The sequence below is a fragment of the Phyllostomus hastatus genome, unplaced genomic scaffold, assembly GCF_019186645.2.
Source record: "Phyllostomus hastatus isolate PE091 unplaced genomic scaffold, TTU_PhHast_1.1 phas_scaffold_345, whole genome shotgun sequence".
In the NCBI taxonomy this organism is placed as follows: Eukaryota; Metazoa; Chordata; class Mammalia; order Chiroptera; family Phyllostomidae; genus Phyllostomus; species Phyllostomus hastatus.
Window position 1 is genome coordinate 13,738,246 of NW_025334024.1, and position 19,146 is coordinate 13,757,391.

Sequence of the window (19,146 nt, forward strand, 5' to 3'; positions counted from 1 at the left end):
AGAAAGATCCAATCAGAAAAGAATGAAGAAACAAGAATTCAAAAAAAATGAAGAGAGGCTTAGGAACCTCCAGGACATCTTTAAACGTTCCCACATCTGAATTATAGGGGTACCAGAAGGAGAAGAGGAAGAGCAACAAGTGGAAAAGTTATTTGAACAAATAATAAAGGAGAACTTCCCCCATCTGGCACAGGAAATAGACTTCCAAGAAGTCCAGGAAGCTCAGAGAGTCCCAAAGAAGTTGGACCCAAGGAGGAACACACCAAGGCACATCATAATTACATTACCCAAGGTTAAAGATAAGGAGAGAAAAGCATCAAGACAAAAGGAGAGATTACCTACAAAGGAGTGCCCGTAAGACTGTCAGCTGATTTCTCAAGAGACCTTACAGGCAAGAAGGGGCTGGAAAAAAGTATTCTAAGTCACGAAAGGCAAGGACCTACATCCAAGATTATTCTAGCCAGCAAAGTTTTCATTTAGAATGGAAGGACAGATAAAGTACTTCTCAGATAAGGTCAAGTTAAAGGAGTTCATCATCACCAAGCCCTTATTACATGAAATGTTAAAGGGACTTACCTAAGAAAAAGAAGATAAAAAACATGTATAGTAAAATGACAGAAAACTCACAATTATTAACAACCACACCTAAAACAAAACCAAAAACAAACTAAGCAAACAACTAGAACAGGAACAGAACCACAGAAATGGAGATCACATGGAGGGTTATCAACAGGGGAGTGGGAGGGGGAGAGAAGGGGAAAAGGTACAGAGAATAAGTAGCATAGATGGTAGGTAGAAAATAGACAGGGGAGGGCAAGAATAGTATAGGAAATGTAGAAGCCAAAGAACTTATAATTATGACCCATGGACATGAACTAAAGGGGAGGAATGTGGGTGGGAGGGGGTGTGCAGGATGGAGGGGAGTGAAGGGGGGAAAATGGGACAACTGTAATAATAGCATAATCAATAAAATACACATTTAAAAAGTGCCAGTTATGAGGAAAGGCATCTACTGAGTTTGGAAAATGTAAGCTAAGTTTTAATAGCCCTTGGGTCTCATCAACTTGTAAAGACCCAGATACCTAAGGCTCTTTGCTTGGAGAACCTAAGTTGAGGTGCACCCTCCCTGTGAGAAGGACAACCCCTAGAAGTCACTGCCTGAAAACTTCCACCTGTGTCTCTCCCAGATCCCTTCTTGTGCTAGAATGAAATTGAGAGAAAAGCAGGAAAGGGCCACTAATGATAAAATTAATTTATTTGCGTGGGCCACCCTGGGGCCTCACAGTCCTACAACATGCCCTGCAGCAGTGGGCTGAGGAGTCCAGTTCTCTGGAGTGCCTGCTCCCTGGTCCAGCCTTGAGCTGGGTCCCTCCTGACCCCATCATCCTGCTCTGACATGCAAGGGGCGCACAGGTCCACCTGCAACAAACCTGGGCCTTCCTCTGGCAGCAAAGACATAACCCTGTGGGTGGCTGCAGCACTGATCGGGTGGGCCTGGGTGAGCGGGAGGGCAGGCAGGAGGGTGTTTGTGGTTCAGTGTAGAGAGCTGCTGTTCTGCTCCTCGAAGGCCATCTTGCCCAGGAGCTGGCTGTCCAACTCCACCCCACTCACAGGTAACTGGAAGAAGTTCATTTCAGCTGCTAAGGCTGCCATGGCAGAAGGGTCCTGGCCGAACTGAGCTCGCAACATCATGTCCATTTTCTCCAGCCTCCTCTTGAGCCTCTTGGCCTCGCGCTCCCGGATGAGCCGGGCCTGCCGCTTCTCCGGGGTTTCATTGGCCCGCTTGAGCCTCATGGCCTCTCGATCCCGCTGCAGCCGGCGTGCGCGCTGCTCATCTGTCTCCTGCATGCGCTGTAGGCGCTTGGCCTCGCGGTCCCTCATGCGCCTTACCTCCCGCTCCTCGGGGGTCTCGTTGTCGCGCCGGCTCTTCTTGGCTGTGCGCTCTCGTTCCAGCCGCTGCAGACGTACTTCCAACGGCTCATTTTGTCGACGAAGGGCCCACTTGCGCACACTGGGGGTCTGGGCTTCCAGTAGCTTACGGTAGGCAGCGCAGTTGTTGCACACAAGCAGAATTCCAGCAGGGTACACTGGAGGACTAAAGGCAATGTCCTTCCCCTCAGCACTGGAGGGGCCCTCACTGTGGGCTGGGGGTAGGGATTCCATATTAAGTACTTCAGGAAGTTTCTCGCTGGAAAGCAAAAATTTCGGATGGTTAGTGTCACCTTCTAGCAAGGCTCAGGTGTTCTGACTTACTCTTGTTCTACTAGGCCAGTTGCTCCAAGTTCACCACTAGTGGTCAGTTTGAGTGCTCGGGAGACCTCGTCTTTTTCTTCGCCCCTGCTCTTCTTTGAGCTACAGTGTGCAGCAAGTTTTAAAGCCCACCTGGATTCAGAGATGGAACCAAAGGCCACAGCAAGACACTAGAAACCAAACGAGCTCTTACAATGAGCCCTTTTCATTCAAGCCAGAATGGTGGTGTTTGGTCAGAGCTGTGCAGGGCAGTCCTGTTGTGAAAGACGGTAGCCCTGCCTTCAAGAGGTGCAGTCCACTGGCCCAGCCTCCTCCCGCCCTGGGCAACTCTACACTGTCCACCAGCAAACCAGACTAGGACACAGTCACAGGGTTCCAGTCTTCCTGAGACACAGCAAAGACTATGTCCTCACAGTAGGGCCCTCAGCACTCTGTAACTTCTTTCTCCATGCTTTATCATGGATGTTCTTGGACTTCCCTACATTTCTTTCTAGATGAAAATATTCTGATAGGGAAGAGAAATGGGAATTGATTTTCCTTTGGGGATAGCTAATGGAATGGGCTCCACTGGCCTCATTATTTGTAGTTCCAAAGAGTCAAGAATCAGTTGCTTTTGCATTACCAATCTCTAGCCTCTACTTTGACTTGAGAAAGCAGAACCCACCTCCAGTAATTTGTTCCCAACACCAGAGGGTCAGGTGCCTGGCTAACCTGTTGAACGTGGCATGGCTGGTGAAACGGGCTCCACACACAGCACAGTTAGACCGCTGGTCCTCCGAGTGGATTAAGAGGTGGCGACCCAATGACCCAGGGGAGCTCAGGGCCCGGCCACAGACAGGACACATGTAGCTCTTGGCGCTCACAACTGCTGCCGTGTGCTATAAAACAGAGGTTTAATCTGTCAACTCACACCACCCCAAGACAATCTACACCCACTCAGGAACTTCTTTCTGGGACATACCCCCTTTCCTTAGTCTCAGAAAACAAGGGACTTGTGACTATTCTCCCTGTTCAGCACCTGGGAAAGTAAAAGTCTCTCGTGTTAATGGGCTTTCAAAAGGTCCAGGCCATTCAGAGCATTGCTCACATTTCATTAGTCTGACTTCTGACTACATTCTGGGCCATGTGGCCACACTGAGGCACAGTGGAGCTCCAGAGACGTCTTCAGGGCCTGCGGGGAGTGCATGCTCAGGATAACTTCTCTCTGACTGCTTGCCTCGCATTGTGCAGGGACAAGTCCATGGGAAGCGAGCAACGAGGGCCAGTCTAGAAGCTAACTGGGAAGACTGGTATTCAGAAGGTATTTAAGTGTCCCACCTGTCCTTCAATCTTTTCAAAACAGTCTTTTCAAGAAATGCACCTCCTCATAAACTATCTATCTTTACTCTATAACCCAGGCTGCTATGAGTGCTGATGTCTTCTCAATACAGCTTCACAAGGCACAGGGGTTCTGCGACTGCATCAGGGGAAAAAGAACACAAAAGTCTGTCTTATTCTGATCCCCTAATTTATACTAACTTTCTCCAGTATTTCAGAAACATTTATGTTAACTCATTTTTTCTTCTTTAAAACAAAGCCTTTGCCCTGGCTGGTGTAGCTCAGTGGATTGAGCACTGGCCTGAGAACCAAAGGGTTACAGGTTCAGTTCCCAGTCTGGGCAAATGCCTGGGTTGCAGGCCAGGTCCCCAGTAGGGGGCACACAAGAGGCAACCACACATTGATGTTTCTTTCCTCTCTTTCTTCTCTGTCTAAAAAATAAAGTCTTAAAAACAAAGCCCTCATTATTCACAGATGTTAGTTTCTATTCCACTATTTAAAATATGCATTAAGTAATTTAAAAAATAATATTTAATTTGCATAGTATGTCTGTCTGGGACCCCAGAAAATATTTACCCAAATATTCCACTTATTCTCTAAAATGTTCTAAGGACTGGGGTGGAGTCTTAATGACAGCAACAACCAAGGTTCCTCTGGGAGCTGGAGGCAAAGCTAAACCAGCTGCTGGCACTCGAGTTCCAGAGCACACAGCTCTCCATATCATACCTGGTATACGTGAGCGATCAGCTGCTCCCGACTCCCACAGTCTAGCTGGCAGAGGGGACACTGACAGAGTCCAAGTAAAGGGTCCGAATTCAAGTTCTCTGTGACCTGCAATTCAATAAGTAGGCAATTCATGAAGACTGTTGACCAGTCTCTTCCCTTGCCTCTCCTTCTTTTTACAGGGTACCCTGCTATAAAAAAACACAACCTGATATCACATAGTATTCTTAGGTTTCCACATGGACCAAAGTAAAAACTAATAGAGGGATGGGAATCCAGTTTGCACCCATCTTCATTTTCTCCCTGGCTTCCTGCCATGAAGGTATAGGACTGCCCCAGAGACAGCTTAGCTATTTCCCCCACAAACTAAACTGTAGAGAGAGGATTAGGTTCCCTCCTGCCATGCTTCTTGCAGGAATCTTCAGGAAACAATTTAGTGAGGTAACACTTGGACTTAAATTTGCAAGCATACTCGAGTGCACGCCTCAGGAAGTCAGCTGATAGTTTTGCAAAGGTGGATATTCTGTCTGGAAAGAAGTGGGGAGCTTTAGAAAGGAGAGCTATACATGGGTGTAGTGACATGTAGGTGGGAAAGGAAAGCTGGGTGCGTTAAGAATTGTGTGTCTGAGGTCTGCGTAACTGGTGCTATGAAGGACGAGAGGCTTCACAACGAAGGCCCAGGAGACTGCCAGAGGCGAGACTGTTACACACGGCCGGGAGGCACCCGGGCCGAGTAGAAGAGTAAGGGGGTTTCTGGACTCAGGAGCCATTTGTCACTTGCCTCATGCTCTACCACTTCGTTCCCACCAAGAGGCTGTTCTGCATTTTCTAACTCTTTTTCCACTTTGACCACCCCTCCATCTTCCTCTGATGTGTGGGAAGAGACTTCATCTTGTGTGGTCTCCTCTTCGTCACCTTCACTGTCACCTGGAACACACAAACTGGTCACTTGTTCTGATTTTTGCACGAATACATCTTGAGTTGCTTCCCACCCTGGAGTTTGCAGCTATAATGGAAAACATTTTCAGATCTTCCATAATATAGTTTGAATCAGTGTTTAGTTGGGTTCAAATCATGTTAAGTGGAGGCCACCTACAGGTGTTTTTTATAATGCCATATACACACTACAGAGAAAATCTGAGGCAAAACTGCATTGGAAAATGGTTATTGGGCCCTGTGCATCATCATAAAAATAATGACTTCTTACACATGGTTCCCAAATATCTCATACTTTAAATCACGCCTCCCATGTACCTCACACCATGCTCATTCCCATAACACACCACCTGCGATTTACCAACACTTCTCACTGATTTAACGTACTCTTCTCCAAAACCCCCTGCACAATTTCTCCATACCACATAAACTATTCTATTCTGAGTTCCCCAATCTATCCTCTCCCAACAAACTCCAAGGCACACTTAAAGAAACAGCAACAAGTTTTTCTTTCCCCTAATCAGTAAGGGAGACAGTAGTAAATTAGGTTAAAGTGATGTCACTTTACAGGAAAAGGGCTGTTCAGTACAGTGGAAAAATTAGTGTAGCAAACAACCTCAGGCAGTTTGTAGCGGCATTTGACTCATTGTGTTCTTATTACTCTGCTGGAAACTCAGCATTCTAGGCTAAGTACACCTATTGTTTCTGTTGGTTCTCTGGATTAGCTGATGGATGACTGGCTGCTTTAAGTAGAGGGAACAGGTTATTCTTTACTTTAGAATGAAATATAATTTATTGTGGCTAAAGTAAGAATTGAGTGTTTTAGTTTAGGGGGCAGGATGTAGCTGAGGGGAGGTCTGTCTGTGGCTAGGGGAACTTCAAGTTTTATTGGGAGCTGGTTTTCTACATTATTTCGTATAAGAAAGGGAATTAAAAAAAAGTAAGAAAGAAAGAAACCCACCGTAACAAAGGGAGTGCTTTCTGAAAGGAAAAAGAAGTGCTAGTACCTTGAAGACCACAGGAGGAAGCCAGGCCTAGGGAAGCTGCCAGACTCCAGCCCCTTCCCAACCCCACCTGCATCCTGGAGCCCCGGGTCTGACTGTGAGCAAGAGAGAAACACAGGCCAGAGTTTCGCCAGTCCCTGCATCAGCAGTGGGACTCAGCGTTCCTAGCTAACAGTGTTTCTTGTCTTCCCTCTTCTGTCCCTTGAACAATTTCTAAATGCACCAGTATCTGGGCAAAACTGGTTATAGTCCCTTTCTTCCTAAGAAAGTCTAACTAAATCATCTGTTAGTAGCATATCTCTGTTAGATACCCCACTTGGTTGGTGTACCGGGTTTGGTATGGTATGTATGCCTTATTCCCCAGCCTGCCTCAGTCTGAATCCACCTCAGTAATGAAGGATTGGCACAGGTTAAATCATACCATATTTTCTCACCAGCTTATCTGCAATGCTTGTAAACTTAGTCTAAGACAACATTGTATCAAACATATTTTTGTAATTTATGAAAAATCCAAGTACATGTCTCTACAAGAAAGACTTAAAAAAGAGTAAGCATGCTATCCAGAGGAGTGATGCATCTGCTCCGGAATGGAAACCAATCAGACTTTTATAGACATTGCCATTCCCACCTGTTACTCAAACTGGTGGCTCCCACAGGTTTTGTAAAAATATCTGGGTTCATTTTTCTCTACCTGAGTAATTAATTGCTAAGTATTTTTTTTGCTAAATTATTAGTTTGAGTGGAAACTGTAGCTCCTAGAAGGTTGCAGAACTCTCTCCCTCTTCGTTCTTCCTCAACCCCCAATGTGGAGAAAAATCTGAAATGTCTCTGATTTGACACTAATAATAACCAGTATTGGATGAGATTAGTAAAGTATGGAAATCATCATAGACACTAACACATCTCAAAGTGTATTCATTCAGGCAGGTCATGGAACAGGCGGTCCACAAGGCTCAACCAGCTACCAGCCACTGTCTTTACCGTCTCTTAAACACAGGGATCTCCTTAGGACTTGGTGTGGGAAGGGAAGACTTGGCGTTAGCATTTTCTATGATGCATGATCTCATCAGTATGCAGTGTCTCTTGAATAACATGAAAACTAGGCCCTCAAGCAAAAGTGTCATTAATGCCACTCTTATATTTTATTAATTATGAATAAATATAACCAAGGATACAGGGATTTTTAAAATTTTCATTTGACCTGACTCAGGGGCGGTTTAGGCACTGATTACTCCTATGCCCCTGTCTATCACAATCATCACAAGCCTATCTGTGTACGGCACTGTGCCAAGTGCAGCAGTCCATGAGTGAAAAGAAACACCATACACCAAGCCTGTTCTCTCCCTGGGTAAGCATATGCCAATACACCTTAGCACACCTTTGGGAACACTAAGGATCCACAAGTCTCCTTCTTCATGTCTTCCTCCCAACCCCATGCACAATCCCCAGAGCACACACACTGAGATAATTTTCTTCTCCCATTGCCCTGAGTCATTACCAGAAGGTGCAGAACTCACTGCTACTGGAGTCCTGATCTCTTAGTTGTTGGATAGCTTGTCGCTGACTGCCAAGGTCTCCAGGAAAATCAGTTTTCATCATCGCCTGGCGGGCTTGCTCTTCTAGCCCAGCAAATACTTGATCCCCTGGTGGTCACAAGGAAAAATAGTCAGGCCACCAGCTGGGCAGCACATCCCCAGGCAAGCTGGTTGGAAAGTCAGACCATTCAAAGGCAGGAGACAGGCAGGTACCCTGTGGCGGAGTCATTCATCTCCAAGGCAGCTTGTTGCCTACAACTGTTTCTGGGTGCAGCTACTCTTCCTGGGCAGTAAGCCAGATGCTCCAGAAGGCATCATTTGCTTCCCTCAATCCTCCTAATCCTGACTCATTTTCAAAAGGTGATCAATTCCTACTTTACAAATTTAGCTTCCGAATCTCAATTCCATTTATAACTTCCCATCAGAATTGGGGAGACAGTAGCAAGAAGCAAAGGGAGACATAAAGATAGGGCAACAAATCTGGGCACATTCTGTGCATCTTATTGTACTCCCGTTATGCCCTGGGTCAGTGTCTATCTCAGACTATTAAAGCAGAGCTTCAAGTAATCCATCCAGACAGCAGTATCTAATCCCATCTTTCACCCACTCTCCTAAGGCATGCTCTGGAAGTTCTTCCTTAACTCCCTTTCTAAAGTCTATCAGAATTAGCCATAAGCAAATCCACGACTAGTTGAATAATGGATTAAAAGGAGGACAGGTAATCTATGAACCCATTTCTGCTGAGGAACAAACTTCCTGAAACATGTCATCAGTGTCCTTAGTCCAATGACCCAATGTGTGTTTTTTGTTTGTTTGTTTTTAAATGAACTCTGCCTGGGATCTGTGTGGTTACTGAAGAGTTAACGTTTAAGTGCTCTTTTATTTCCAAGAGGCCAGGCATAAGGAGAACAGAGAATTGGGTTTCTTGAGGTTTCCATTATCTCAGTCAGAGTGGAAACTACAGTCCCCATTCTCCAGCCGCCATGAGAGAATAATAAAAAGCCCTAGTGAAATGTCTGGCAACAGACCAACAGCGCTTTCTTACTGAGGAGAGAAAGGGAAGTAAACAGGCTCAGGTTCCAAGGCAGGAGACAATGATGTAGGAGAAAGAACAGGTCAGTTGGTCTGTACTACTGGTTCTTAGGCATTGAAAAATTGATGTGAATTGGGCTTCATGTGATCGCTTAGGCATTCGTTCAGCAAATATTCATTAAGTGTTAACTATATGCAAAGTGTTGAACACTAATAATAGTATTTGGCACTTCCTAGCTCCAGACACTATGTTAAGTGCTTTATAGTTGTTACCTTACCTTAATTCTCTGTAAAATTGTATGTGGTAGGTATTACTACCCTCATTTTACTTAGGAGAAAACTAAGGTCTATGGTGGAAGTAAGTTTTCAAACCCAGGTCTACCCCAACTCTAATATCCATATTTTTAAACTGCTTTCTAGTAGAGATGTAAGGAGAAGGCTAGGCAGTTTATTGGTGGTTATGCTGTCTCTGTGAGAAGAGTGGCTCCGGTCTTAGTGTTACTGCTACCTTCAGATCATGAGAAACTGATAGACACAACTCAAATACCAAAATAATGTTCTTAGGGCCAGTATATGACAAAAGGAGCCATCATTTTGATGGCTCTGATACCATGTGGTAGTACCATGCCTGGGTTAGAGTTCAAATGTACTGCAAACACCCAGCCCTGAAGGAATGGAAAAATAAGCTGCTTTAAGTCCATTTTCATAATATCCAAGATGACATGCTTGATACAAATTATTGCTAGAGATAGCAAAATATGAATTCTGTGTTATTGTGTCTTCTCTTCTTTATTTGCAGGAGTAAAATATTTAACTTCTCCATGTTGGTCCCACCGTAACCACACAGCCATGCCAACTGAAATGGTTACTGAATTCTTCTGGGTAGATGCATGTTTTCAGACCTGGTGACTACAGGCATACATGGCGCTATGGAACAAGTTATATACCAGCTTATAAATAATAATCAAGGGGCTGATCACTCTCATCAGTGATGCTGCTCAACTCCAAAGAAACCTAGCCAGAAACCAGCTAGGTTTATAGCATATTAAGAATATGCGAGGTCTGCCCAGAAAGTATCCACCCATAATATTTGAAATATAGATATATATTGAAGATACAAGATACAAGAAGTATTGTACACAGGACAATGACACCTCAGTCCCCTTCAAAGTAGGCACCTTGGGACCTCACACAGTTCTTCCAATTACCATCACCTGCCCCATCATACTTTCCTGAATCTCACTGATGGGTCTGAAATCTCTTCCCTTTTAAAGGTGATTTTAGTTTTGGGAAAAGCCAGAAGTCACAGGGCACCAAATCTGGGCTGTAGGGGCTCAGTGACCTGCGTGATTTGATGTTTCACAAAAAAAACTCTGCATGAGACGTAATGTATGAGCAGGCATGTTGTTGTGATGAAGCTACCAGTCACCAACTGCCCATAACTGCGTCTTCCTGAATTATCTGAATAGCTTCCATGGAGGAATGCTCAAGCCTAACACAAAATCTGATGTAAATTTGTTGCTCTATTCCCTCAGTCATTTTGAACTGTGACAGCCACACAGTACACATGCTCACTCAACGGTACCTACCGCCCCCACTGAGTAGTACAATCATTGTTCACACACGCACATTCCAGTCCATTCTCTAGGTTACATCAATTTCACGCAAACCATTATCGTTATATTAACAATGGCTGGATTTTCTTCTGGACAGACCTTATATACTTTCCCACTCCTCCTTATTAAGGAATCACCCATTGGATTAGTAAAAGGGTATCTAAAAGTGTAGGTTATGTACCTTTCAATATTGGCTAGTAATTCAGTTTGGTCTCTATCAACTGGAGCTTAAATTTTATTTCTGTCTAAATGTTCTGTTTAAATATTTAAGCCTTCACAAAACAGAGAACAGTCTGTCCCATACAACTTCCCTATCCAGGACTTTTTTCTCACCTAAGCGATCTCACCTAGGACAGTTGGGATAAATTGATTCTGTCATTCCTTTTTGGCAGTTTGGAGAGAACAACTGTGATTTTATATTTTATTCTGTTGCTGACTTGAGAAAAAAGGCTAAGGTAAACTTTATTCCTCGGGGCCACTCCTATTTTAAACATCAACCAGAACAAACTATATAAAAATCAAGAAAAAAAAAAAGACATGATTTTGGCAGAACTCATGGGAAAAGATATGTGAATGATCTCCCAGTAGTCATTCTTTACCTAATCCTGAAAGTCTAGCTGTCCAGAATTATCTTTTCACAAGCAGATGGTGATGCTTGCTAAAAGTATGTCATAATTAAGTATAATGTGATTCATAGAGATACTAGTGATTAAAGAAGTGTTATACAATCGCCTGCTTGTATAACATAGAATTATTACTTCCTTCTATCTTGAGACTGTTGGAGTAGGTTAAAAAAATCCTCTAACTCTAGATATTAATGTAGGGCAACCATCTTCTCTAATGTGGGTATTTGTCTATTAATAGTTGAAAACAAGTCATCTAAGTTCCCACAGTAGAAAAGCAAGGTGTCACCTCTCCTTTTTTTAGTATGAAATCAAGATACTGTTTGATTGGCTAAGGTTTTTTAGACTAGATGAAAACAAGGCCATGCAAGCGAGTTTACAGAACAGAAGAGAAGCCTGGAATGAAAGTTACTGGAAAGACAAAGATTTTAAAATTCTATTTCTTGAATCCTTGGGGCAGTTAAATATAGGGGTGGCCAAAAGTAGGTTTACAGTTATTTGTATTGAAAATAATACAATAGTTAATAAATGACACCACAAGAATAAACTGTGTTGCACATACTCACAACTGTAAACCTATTTTGCCCACCTCATAAATGCAGTTTCAGCTGAATGAAATTAAGTACAGCAGCAAAACATATTCTAACAGAGCAGATGTAAAATTCAGAAAAAATAAGCTAGTATTGGGAGGGAGGATTCCATTTCGAGCTGACAATCTCTGTAACCACTGGTGTCATCACATGTTGGGAACATAACCATTTACCTCACAGGGAAGTTCACAGAATGAATGAGTATAAAACTAGTTGCACTTTTTAGAAGAGAAGAGACTACAAAGGTTTTTTTCCCTTCTTCTCTGCAAAAGCCAAAAAGCTTTCAATTTTAGTTGGAAGTTTTTAATATGTACGTTGCAATCTGAAAACAGAAACTCTTAAGAAAAAGTTTTCCTTTCCTTAGTGGTTTGCTTGGTATAAACACACCAAATGAGAGTGTTCAAGGCTCTCATTTTCAACCTCTCCAGAAACAGCTGACAAAAACTTACACTCAGAAGGGTGACATGAGAAAGAATGGAGAAAGGGTCTAACAGATTTCAGCCCATTAGCAGTTTATCCGTGACTAACAATTCTGGGCTTTTCTTGCAAAAACTCTCAACAAGTCTATCAATGAACTGGGTAAAACACAAGAATCTGCCTGGATATTTCTGAGATACAGAGACAGTCCTGAGGAAAGCCAAGTAAATGTTGGAGCAGCCTGCCCTTTGGCCTCTAATGTGGATCGGATGAATGCTACCACACTACAGCAGTGGGATTCTTAATATATTCTTTTAGATGGGCTTTGAGCTTCAGGCCACATAATCTTCTTCCCAGAAGGCAGATCGAATGGAGCTCAGCCATTACTCAGCTCGAGTGCCGACTGGCTTTGATATTGAAGCAGAGCTTCTGCAGACTTTCCTGCCTCCCAGACCTTGAGTCCATTCCATTTACTTTAAATAGACGAGCAGCATTAAATTCAATATATTTGAGTGGTTCGTTTCCACTGCAAGGAGATAGGATATGCAAGTGGTCAGAAGACTGAAATTACCAATTTCTACTTACCATTATTGTCATGGGCAATGAGAAGATGTCCTTTCAAAACAAGTAGGGCCCTGACTGATGTGGCTCAGTGGACTGAGCACCAGCCTGTGAACCGAAAGGTCCCCAGTTCCATTCCCAGTCAGGGCACATCCCTGGGTGGCGGACCAGGCCCCCCGTTGGGGGCTTGCAAGAGGCAACAGATCCATATCTCCCTCACACATTGAGATTTCTCTCCTTCCCTTTCTCCCTCCCTTCCCATCTCTCTAAAACTAAATACTTTTTCTTTAAAGGTAGGATCAGCTTCAGTCCCCAAATAGTAAATAAATAGAAGGTCCTTAGAGATCAGCAAATCCCACCGTCTGTTCTTCAGTCAAGCCCACTATAGCACCTAAGAAGCCCTCACAGTTCCTGCCCAGATGTGTCGATGAAAACAGCCCCTCCTTTGGGTCTGCTTTTTAGCTGCAGCTGAACATTTCTGTTCACAGCCCTCTTCATGTCACTACCACAGAGGCCGCAAAGTCCCACCCACTCCACCACAATACAATGTTCCCTCGCTCTGGAAACTGCTTTTCTGCAGCTGTGGATGTGTGATATTTTCTTTCCCCATGGCCTGGTCATCCACCAGTTTGTCTGACTCTAATACCAGCTCAACCTGGTTTGACTGAAGATAGTGGGGGGGAGATGCAGCTGATGGATACCTGTAGTATGCCGTGTATAACGTGTACTTTTTTGCCCAAATTGTTGAGGGGAAAACAAGGATGTGCATTATACATGGAAATTACTACTAAAACGTGGGTACACATTATACACAGCAAAACACAGTATGTGCTACATGGACAAAGGCATACATCACACAACCCCCTGGCCTGACCACAATCACCATCATCCACCTTCACCTTTGCTCAAATCTAACCAGTCTCTCTGGACAGAAGGTTTGTATAGGTAAATGCTCAGCTCCTATGATTGCCTTATTCATAAACCCAACATCTCGATGAAGAGTACCTTTCCTGCCCTGCCTCCTTAGGGGTCATATCTGTGTCTGTTATCAATCAATACACACTTTCAACCAGAGAGAAGACAATCCTCCAAAGCCACTGTGTTGGATTACCTATGCTAGAACACTTCATTTTCTTTCTTATCAATCCTCACATTCAGCCCCACTAAGTTTTACTGTTTAGCAGCAATTGCTAAAGCCTTCTTAAACCACTCACCTTTGTATTAAGCAGCCTTCCATACCCACCTAGAATACATTCCTAGGAGCACTCAACTTGTCCTGTCTTATAAATTTTTTCAGGACATATGGAGGTTTGCTATCCTAATTACATTATCTACAAGATGTTCAAGTCCTCTTAATTCTTCAGCTCCCACTGTTTTCTCTACTACTCTTGAAATTACCCAATAAGATAAGGTACACAAAGCCTGGCACACAGTATGTTTTTAAAGAAATTTTGATCCTCTTAACTCTAATCTCAAATGTAGGGTTTCTTTCCCCTTTAAAAAAAAATCTTTCAAATGTTATACCACTGAATTCTCTTCAAATGTTGCTATACTTTATTTGGTCAATCCTCCATAATAGGGAGCTGTTCGTCTCTTTTATAAACATTTGGGTGAGGATGCTCATCTCCCCAGGTCATAGGAAACTCTTATCTCAAATCTACATAGATATGTTAATTTTATAAGGTACTTTAAGGTACTGAAACACCCACTATAAACAGTGCTAGAGGCTGAGAGGGATAGCAGGAAATATACATGAGACTTGGTCTCTGCCCTCTTGGAAGTTTACAATCCAATTACCAAAATAAGACATGCATCAAAACTGTTGAGAAATAATGCAAGGCAATAGTGCATACCTGGTCTTCCTGTTACCAGTCTCTCCCTAACGTGATCCATCCCAAAATACTGCATTCTAAATGTCATTCCACTCTCCCTGCTTCAAAACTGTCAGTAGCTCCTTACAGTCTACAGAAGGAAGTTTGAGGTTGGCCTGGCCTTTAGGCCTCTACAATACAGGTTAAACATCTCCAGCCTCATGTCCTACGACTTATGGACAAATGCTTCATCCAAAGTCTCCTTGTCCCCTAAACATATCACATGTATCCCCACTTGTATCTTGACTCATATCTTTTTCCCTAACTGATTTTACCTCTCCCTTCCTTTTTTAAAAAGTCACTTTCTGCCCTGGCTGGCGTAGCTCAGTGGATTGAGTGTGGGCTGCGAACCGAGGTATTGCAGGTTCAGTTCCCAGTCAGGGTACATGCCTGGGTTGCAGGCCATGACCCCCAGCAACTGCACATTGATGTTTCTCTCTCTCTCTTTCTCCCTCCCTTCCCTCTCTAAAAATAAATAAATTTAAAAAATCTTAAAAAAAAAAAAGTCACTTTCTACCATCTAAGATCCAGTTCAAGTTCATGGTCCAGGGTCTCTTGCCATCAAACATTCCCTTGCTATCTCAGTCTACAAAGTTCTTTTCCTCCTCTTAACTTCTGTAGTACACACAGTCTGTAGCATCACTATTTGACACTTAGCATATACTATCACATATGTATTATATTGTGTGTGTGTATATATACATATATAATACACACACACACACACACATACACACTTTATCTGTTACTGCATTATAGTCTTATATATCCTTATGTTATTTTACAGCCTGGGCATCTAGCACAAGTCTTTTCGCAGAGTAGATACCCTATAAATGTTTATTAATATGAATACTAAGGATGAATGGAATGCATCTACTCCCAAGACAGTTCCTAACACCTTCTCCAGCAACCAAACACACTTTAAATCCATCATGTTCAACACCTTTAACACTTTTTTCTTCACAAATTAGTGTGAGCCTCTAACCTGAAATTCAGATTACTCTTCCATTCCAACCCTCAATGTTCCCAGATTTCAGAAGAAAAAGCCCCAATACTCACAGTGAACTTTATTTGGATTTGTCTGTTTCCGACGGGACATGTTTCCCTAATCCAAGAGCTCTGGCCTTTCCCAGTTTCACAACTGGATATCTTACTATCTCCTTGCAGGGTGTCAACCTATAATAAAAAGGATATTGTTAGCACATGTCATTTTGCCCAGGTATTATACAAAATTAATAAAAATATTTTAAAAAATAGTTCTTGACCATATAAAACTCACCAGTTATAAATAATTGAACTAATTAAAGAAAGAAACAAATGAATACATCTATAGTACGACATCAAGGTCCCAAGAAGTTTAAGAGGGGACTCCTTCAAAGGATTTACAGAAGTCCACTTTAAATCTGTCTGTGGAATCCAGTTCAGTGATTGTGATCAAGATCACAGGATAGAAAAGGAAGCAAAAAAACTCAGGCAACCAGCATTAGTAGTACTGAGCTCAAAGGAATAAGCCCCCTGATTGTAAAATGAAGCAAAAAAAGCTAAAGAGGGTAGCAGCTCACATGCCCACTGGAAGTCAAGCCCTGCAATATACACCAATGGGAGACTCCAGGTGTTTTTCACGAAGTTATCTCGCCTGGAGGTAACAATGGCATCACATCACTGAGACAGGGAACATCTCCAAGCACCACAGGAAACAGCCCCTCCCTAGTGAGGCAGGCACAGTGTTGGGCACTGTGGATGACAGGGCACTGAAGCAAATCAGACTTCCAATGTTGAAGAGGATCTCTCACCAGAAGAGCCAGGTGCCGCCCACATTCTTGAGTACTAATTCAGCACCCCAATGTGGAACATCAACCTGGCCCTGCTCGCATGCTCTAGAGCAGCGGTCAAAGTTAATAACTTCAGTGCCTCTTCTCAGTCCAGCCTCTATGTAGCAAAGAGATCAGTGGGAGAAATAGAAAAGCCCCCCAGATGAGAAGTGCTGCGGAGACATGCACCTGCTCCCCTGAAATAGGAGGGAGCAGATGCTTAAGTCTGAAGTGTCCTGGTTAGTTATGACTTTCCCAGCAGTAAGTGTTGTTAGAGAGTCTGAAATGAATTAGTATTAGAAGCTGTGAAATTTTCTTTGAAAGATAAAATTAATAAACAGACACAGATTAAAAAAAGATTCTTTTTCCTACCAAAGACAAGAATATGGATCTGATCACCCCTTAAGTTTTCTCTCAGTTCCTGCCTTCTGAAATTGTATTTACAATGAATGAGCAAATAGAAAATTGTAATCCATTGCTTTAAGAAGCATTATGGGAGGCTACTACTAGCTATACTTTGCCCTCCATCCAGTTAGTGAAGACTCACCTCCTGTTATGCCAACTAATTCCTCTATGTAACTAGAAAGGACCTCAGACCTGTAATCAGATCCTGCCTCCCCTTACCAAAAGAAGAAAGAAACCGCAAATGGCAAAGACAGGCCTCCACAGGAAGTGGCAAAGGAAGCAGCTTTCAGGCAGTCTTCTATCATATCTGCATATCAAACACAGTTCTTTTTCAGACCTTTAATTAAAAAAAAAAAACTCCAAATATACACAAAAATCAACTTTAACTATTTAGAAGGCTTAGTGTTCATGCTAATGATATGTGTTCTCTATTTTGAGTTTTGTATAGATCGTTTCTTTCTAACCAAGTAGTTACTTTATTAGTGGAAGCAGTGAATGAATATTGCACTTCGGGTAACATACACTTTTCCTGTAAGTCTGTGGAATTGCAAAGCGGAAAACTGAACAAAATGCAGGTTGTCTTTCATTTTTCTAAAATTTGCAGAGTTACACCTCTCTATTGTATAAGGAAAATATGAAATCTTAACTAATCTTTAAATTTCCTCTCCATGAGGATTAGAAATTGAAACTGTGAGATAAAGGTAATAAAGATTCTTCTGAAGGAAGGCCGAATAATTTGAGGCAGGCTCTATTCAGATCATCTTGGTAAGACAACAGTTCAATACTAAAGCCACAAGTCGGAAACAGATGGGCATCTGCATATTTAAATTGGCAATGTCCACTGCATCTCACAATCCTCCTAGTGGCCAAATGGGGAACTGGCCAGATGGTACCCACTGGAACCTCACACCTGAGGGATTAAGGGAAAATTCTGCAAACACTCTCTCCCTCCCTGAGGGAGAAAGCCTGTAGGGTACAGGATTCTTGAAAATAAATAACTAGCATTGAAAGTACGTTCTTGACCACACACAAGATCTCAGGGGTTAGACAACTGCTTTGTGGGCATTAAAAGCTAATAAAATTCATAGACACACAACCCTAAATGTCACTCATACGATTTTACTTTTAACACTGCCTCAGTTCCCAAGCCCGAACCTGAAACCAACACAAAAATGTAAATGGATAGCTGCCTGAACATCACCATCTTGAAGAAAACCAGGACGGGAAGAAAGGTGAACGGTGAGATTCAACTCTACAAGTGATTCCATTTAAAAAGGAAGGCAGCTTTGTCTGTCTTTAGAAAGAGGTTGAGTCCTTGGTGGAGGGGGGCAACCTTCCCCCTTAACACTGCCCCTGCTCTCCCACAAGTGTTAGGTTGCAGCTTCCAGGACACAACACAGACTTCAGCAAAGAAAAAACGAGTGAAATCGAAGCTTTCAGAAAAGAGGGTGCACTCCCACCTCCAGCTCTGGTGCGATTCCCACGGAGGAAAGTAAACTCGCCTGAATCCCAGTGATCGGTATCTGTCAAAAAGGAGCGGACAAGAAAGCTGGTCACGTAGTCGCCTCACTGTTCGCCCCGTTCCCACTTCTGTTTGGTCTGGAGCATGTGTATAATCAGTCGAGATGGTCTCTTTGGCTTCTTCAAGCGTGAGCCAGGTAGATTCCCAGGAATTATCGGGCAAAAGCCAGTAAGCCAGTGGTTTTACGAGGCGGCTCAAATATACCCTCAGACAGCACAGCCTCCTCCAAAATCTAAATTTAGAAGCCTCGCTGCGAGACGGCAAGGGGCTGATACCCGGGTCTGCACTCCCACGCCCCTCCTCCCCCTCCCCCCTCCTCCCCAGCCTGTCAGACGCCGGGGCGGCCGGCTGTTCTCCGCCAAGCCGGACCTGGGCCCACGCGGGGAGGGCCGCTGCGGGGACGCCCCTCCCGCGCCAAAGGGGAGAAAGAGGAACGGCTGGCAGGAGCGAGCTGGGTCCCGCCCCGTCTCGGGAAACCGGGGCAGGGGGTGGGTCGGAGCCTGGGCTGCCCCCAGGCCAGAACGAGCCCCCAGCCCCCTCCCCAGACACGGACAGACAAAAGACCCACAGCCAGTAACCCAGAGTGGGGCTTGAAGAGCCCCTGCATCCTCAGCCTGGCCCCGTAGGGCAGCTGGGGGTCTTTTTACCCGGCGCCTCCGCGCTCCGCGGCGCTCTGGGTCCCTGGGCCCCGCCTCCGGACAGACTGACCGCCGGACAATGGGCCCCAGGCTGCAGCTTGGGCCGGCCAGGCCGGGGCTCTCCGGGACTGCGCCCCGGCAGACGAAGTAAGGCTGCGGGCCCAGCCGATGGCGGTGAGCCGAGGGGCGGCACTGCAGTCGGACAAAGCCCAAGGCAGGCAGACAGACAGACGGAGGGGGAAAAGATGGCGACGCGGGCGGCGGGACCGCGCTGCTCGCGCACCGGCAGCGAGTG

General features: G+C 44.1%; 1 protein-coding gene across 5 annotated transcripts; it reads right to left on the reverse strand.

The window, feature by feature from the left end:
• Positions 1-1,268: 1,268 nt before the first annotated feature.
• ZNF821 (zinc finger protein 821) lies at positions 1,269-19,146 on the reverse strand. 5 transcript variants are annotated; one of them, XM_045818662.1, is made up of 9 exons: positions 18,861-19,145; positions 18,152-18,214; positions 16,911-16,998; positions 15,535-15,651; positions 7,748-7,873; positions 5,072-5,217; positions 4,294-4,398; positions 2,962-3,128; positions 1,269-2,188 (listed from the first exon to the last, which is right to left on the reverse strand). In XM_045818662.1, the coding sequence occupies exons 4-9, from the start codon at positions 15,572-15,574 to the stop codon at positions 1,534-1,536; spliced, it is 1,239 nt and encodes a 412-aa protein (XP_045674618.1). In that variant the 5' UTR covers positions 15,575-15,651; positions 16,911-16,998; positions 18,152-18,214; positions 18,861-19,145; the 3' UTR covers positions 1,269-1,533. The 5 variants fall into 5 exon arrangements, with proteins under 5 accessions (XP_045674618.1, XP_045674614.1, XP_045674616.1 ...); XM_045818658.1 differs by having other exon boundaries at positions 16,911-17,028; XM_045818660.1 differs by lacking the exon at positions 16,911-16,998 and having other exon boundaries at positions 18,194-18,214; positions 18,861-19,146.

Coding starts and splice junctions, on each gene's coding strand:
- ZNF821 (XM_045818660.1), bottom strand. CDS start 15,574: ATGTCCCGTCGGAAACAGACAAATCCAAATAAAGTTCACT. Junction 7,874..15,534: donor AAATCCAAATAAAGTTCACT/GTGAGTATTGGG, acceptor TGTGACCACCAG/GGGATCAAGTATTTGCTGGG. Junction 4,399..5,071: donor ACGAAGTGGTAGAGCATGAG/GCAAGTGACAAA, acceptor ATTGAATTGCAG/GTCACAGAGAACTTGAATTC.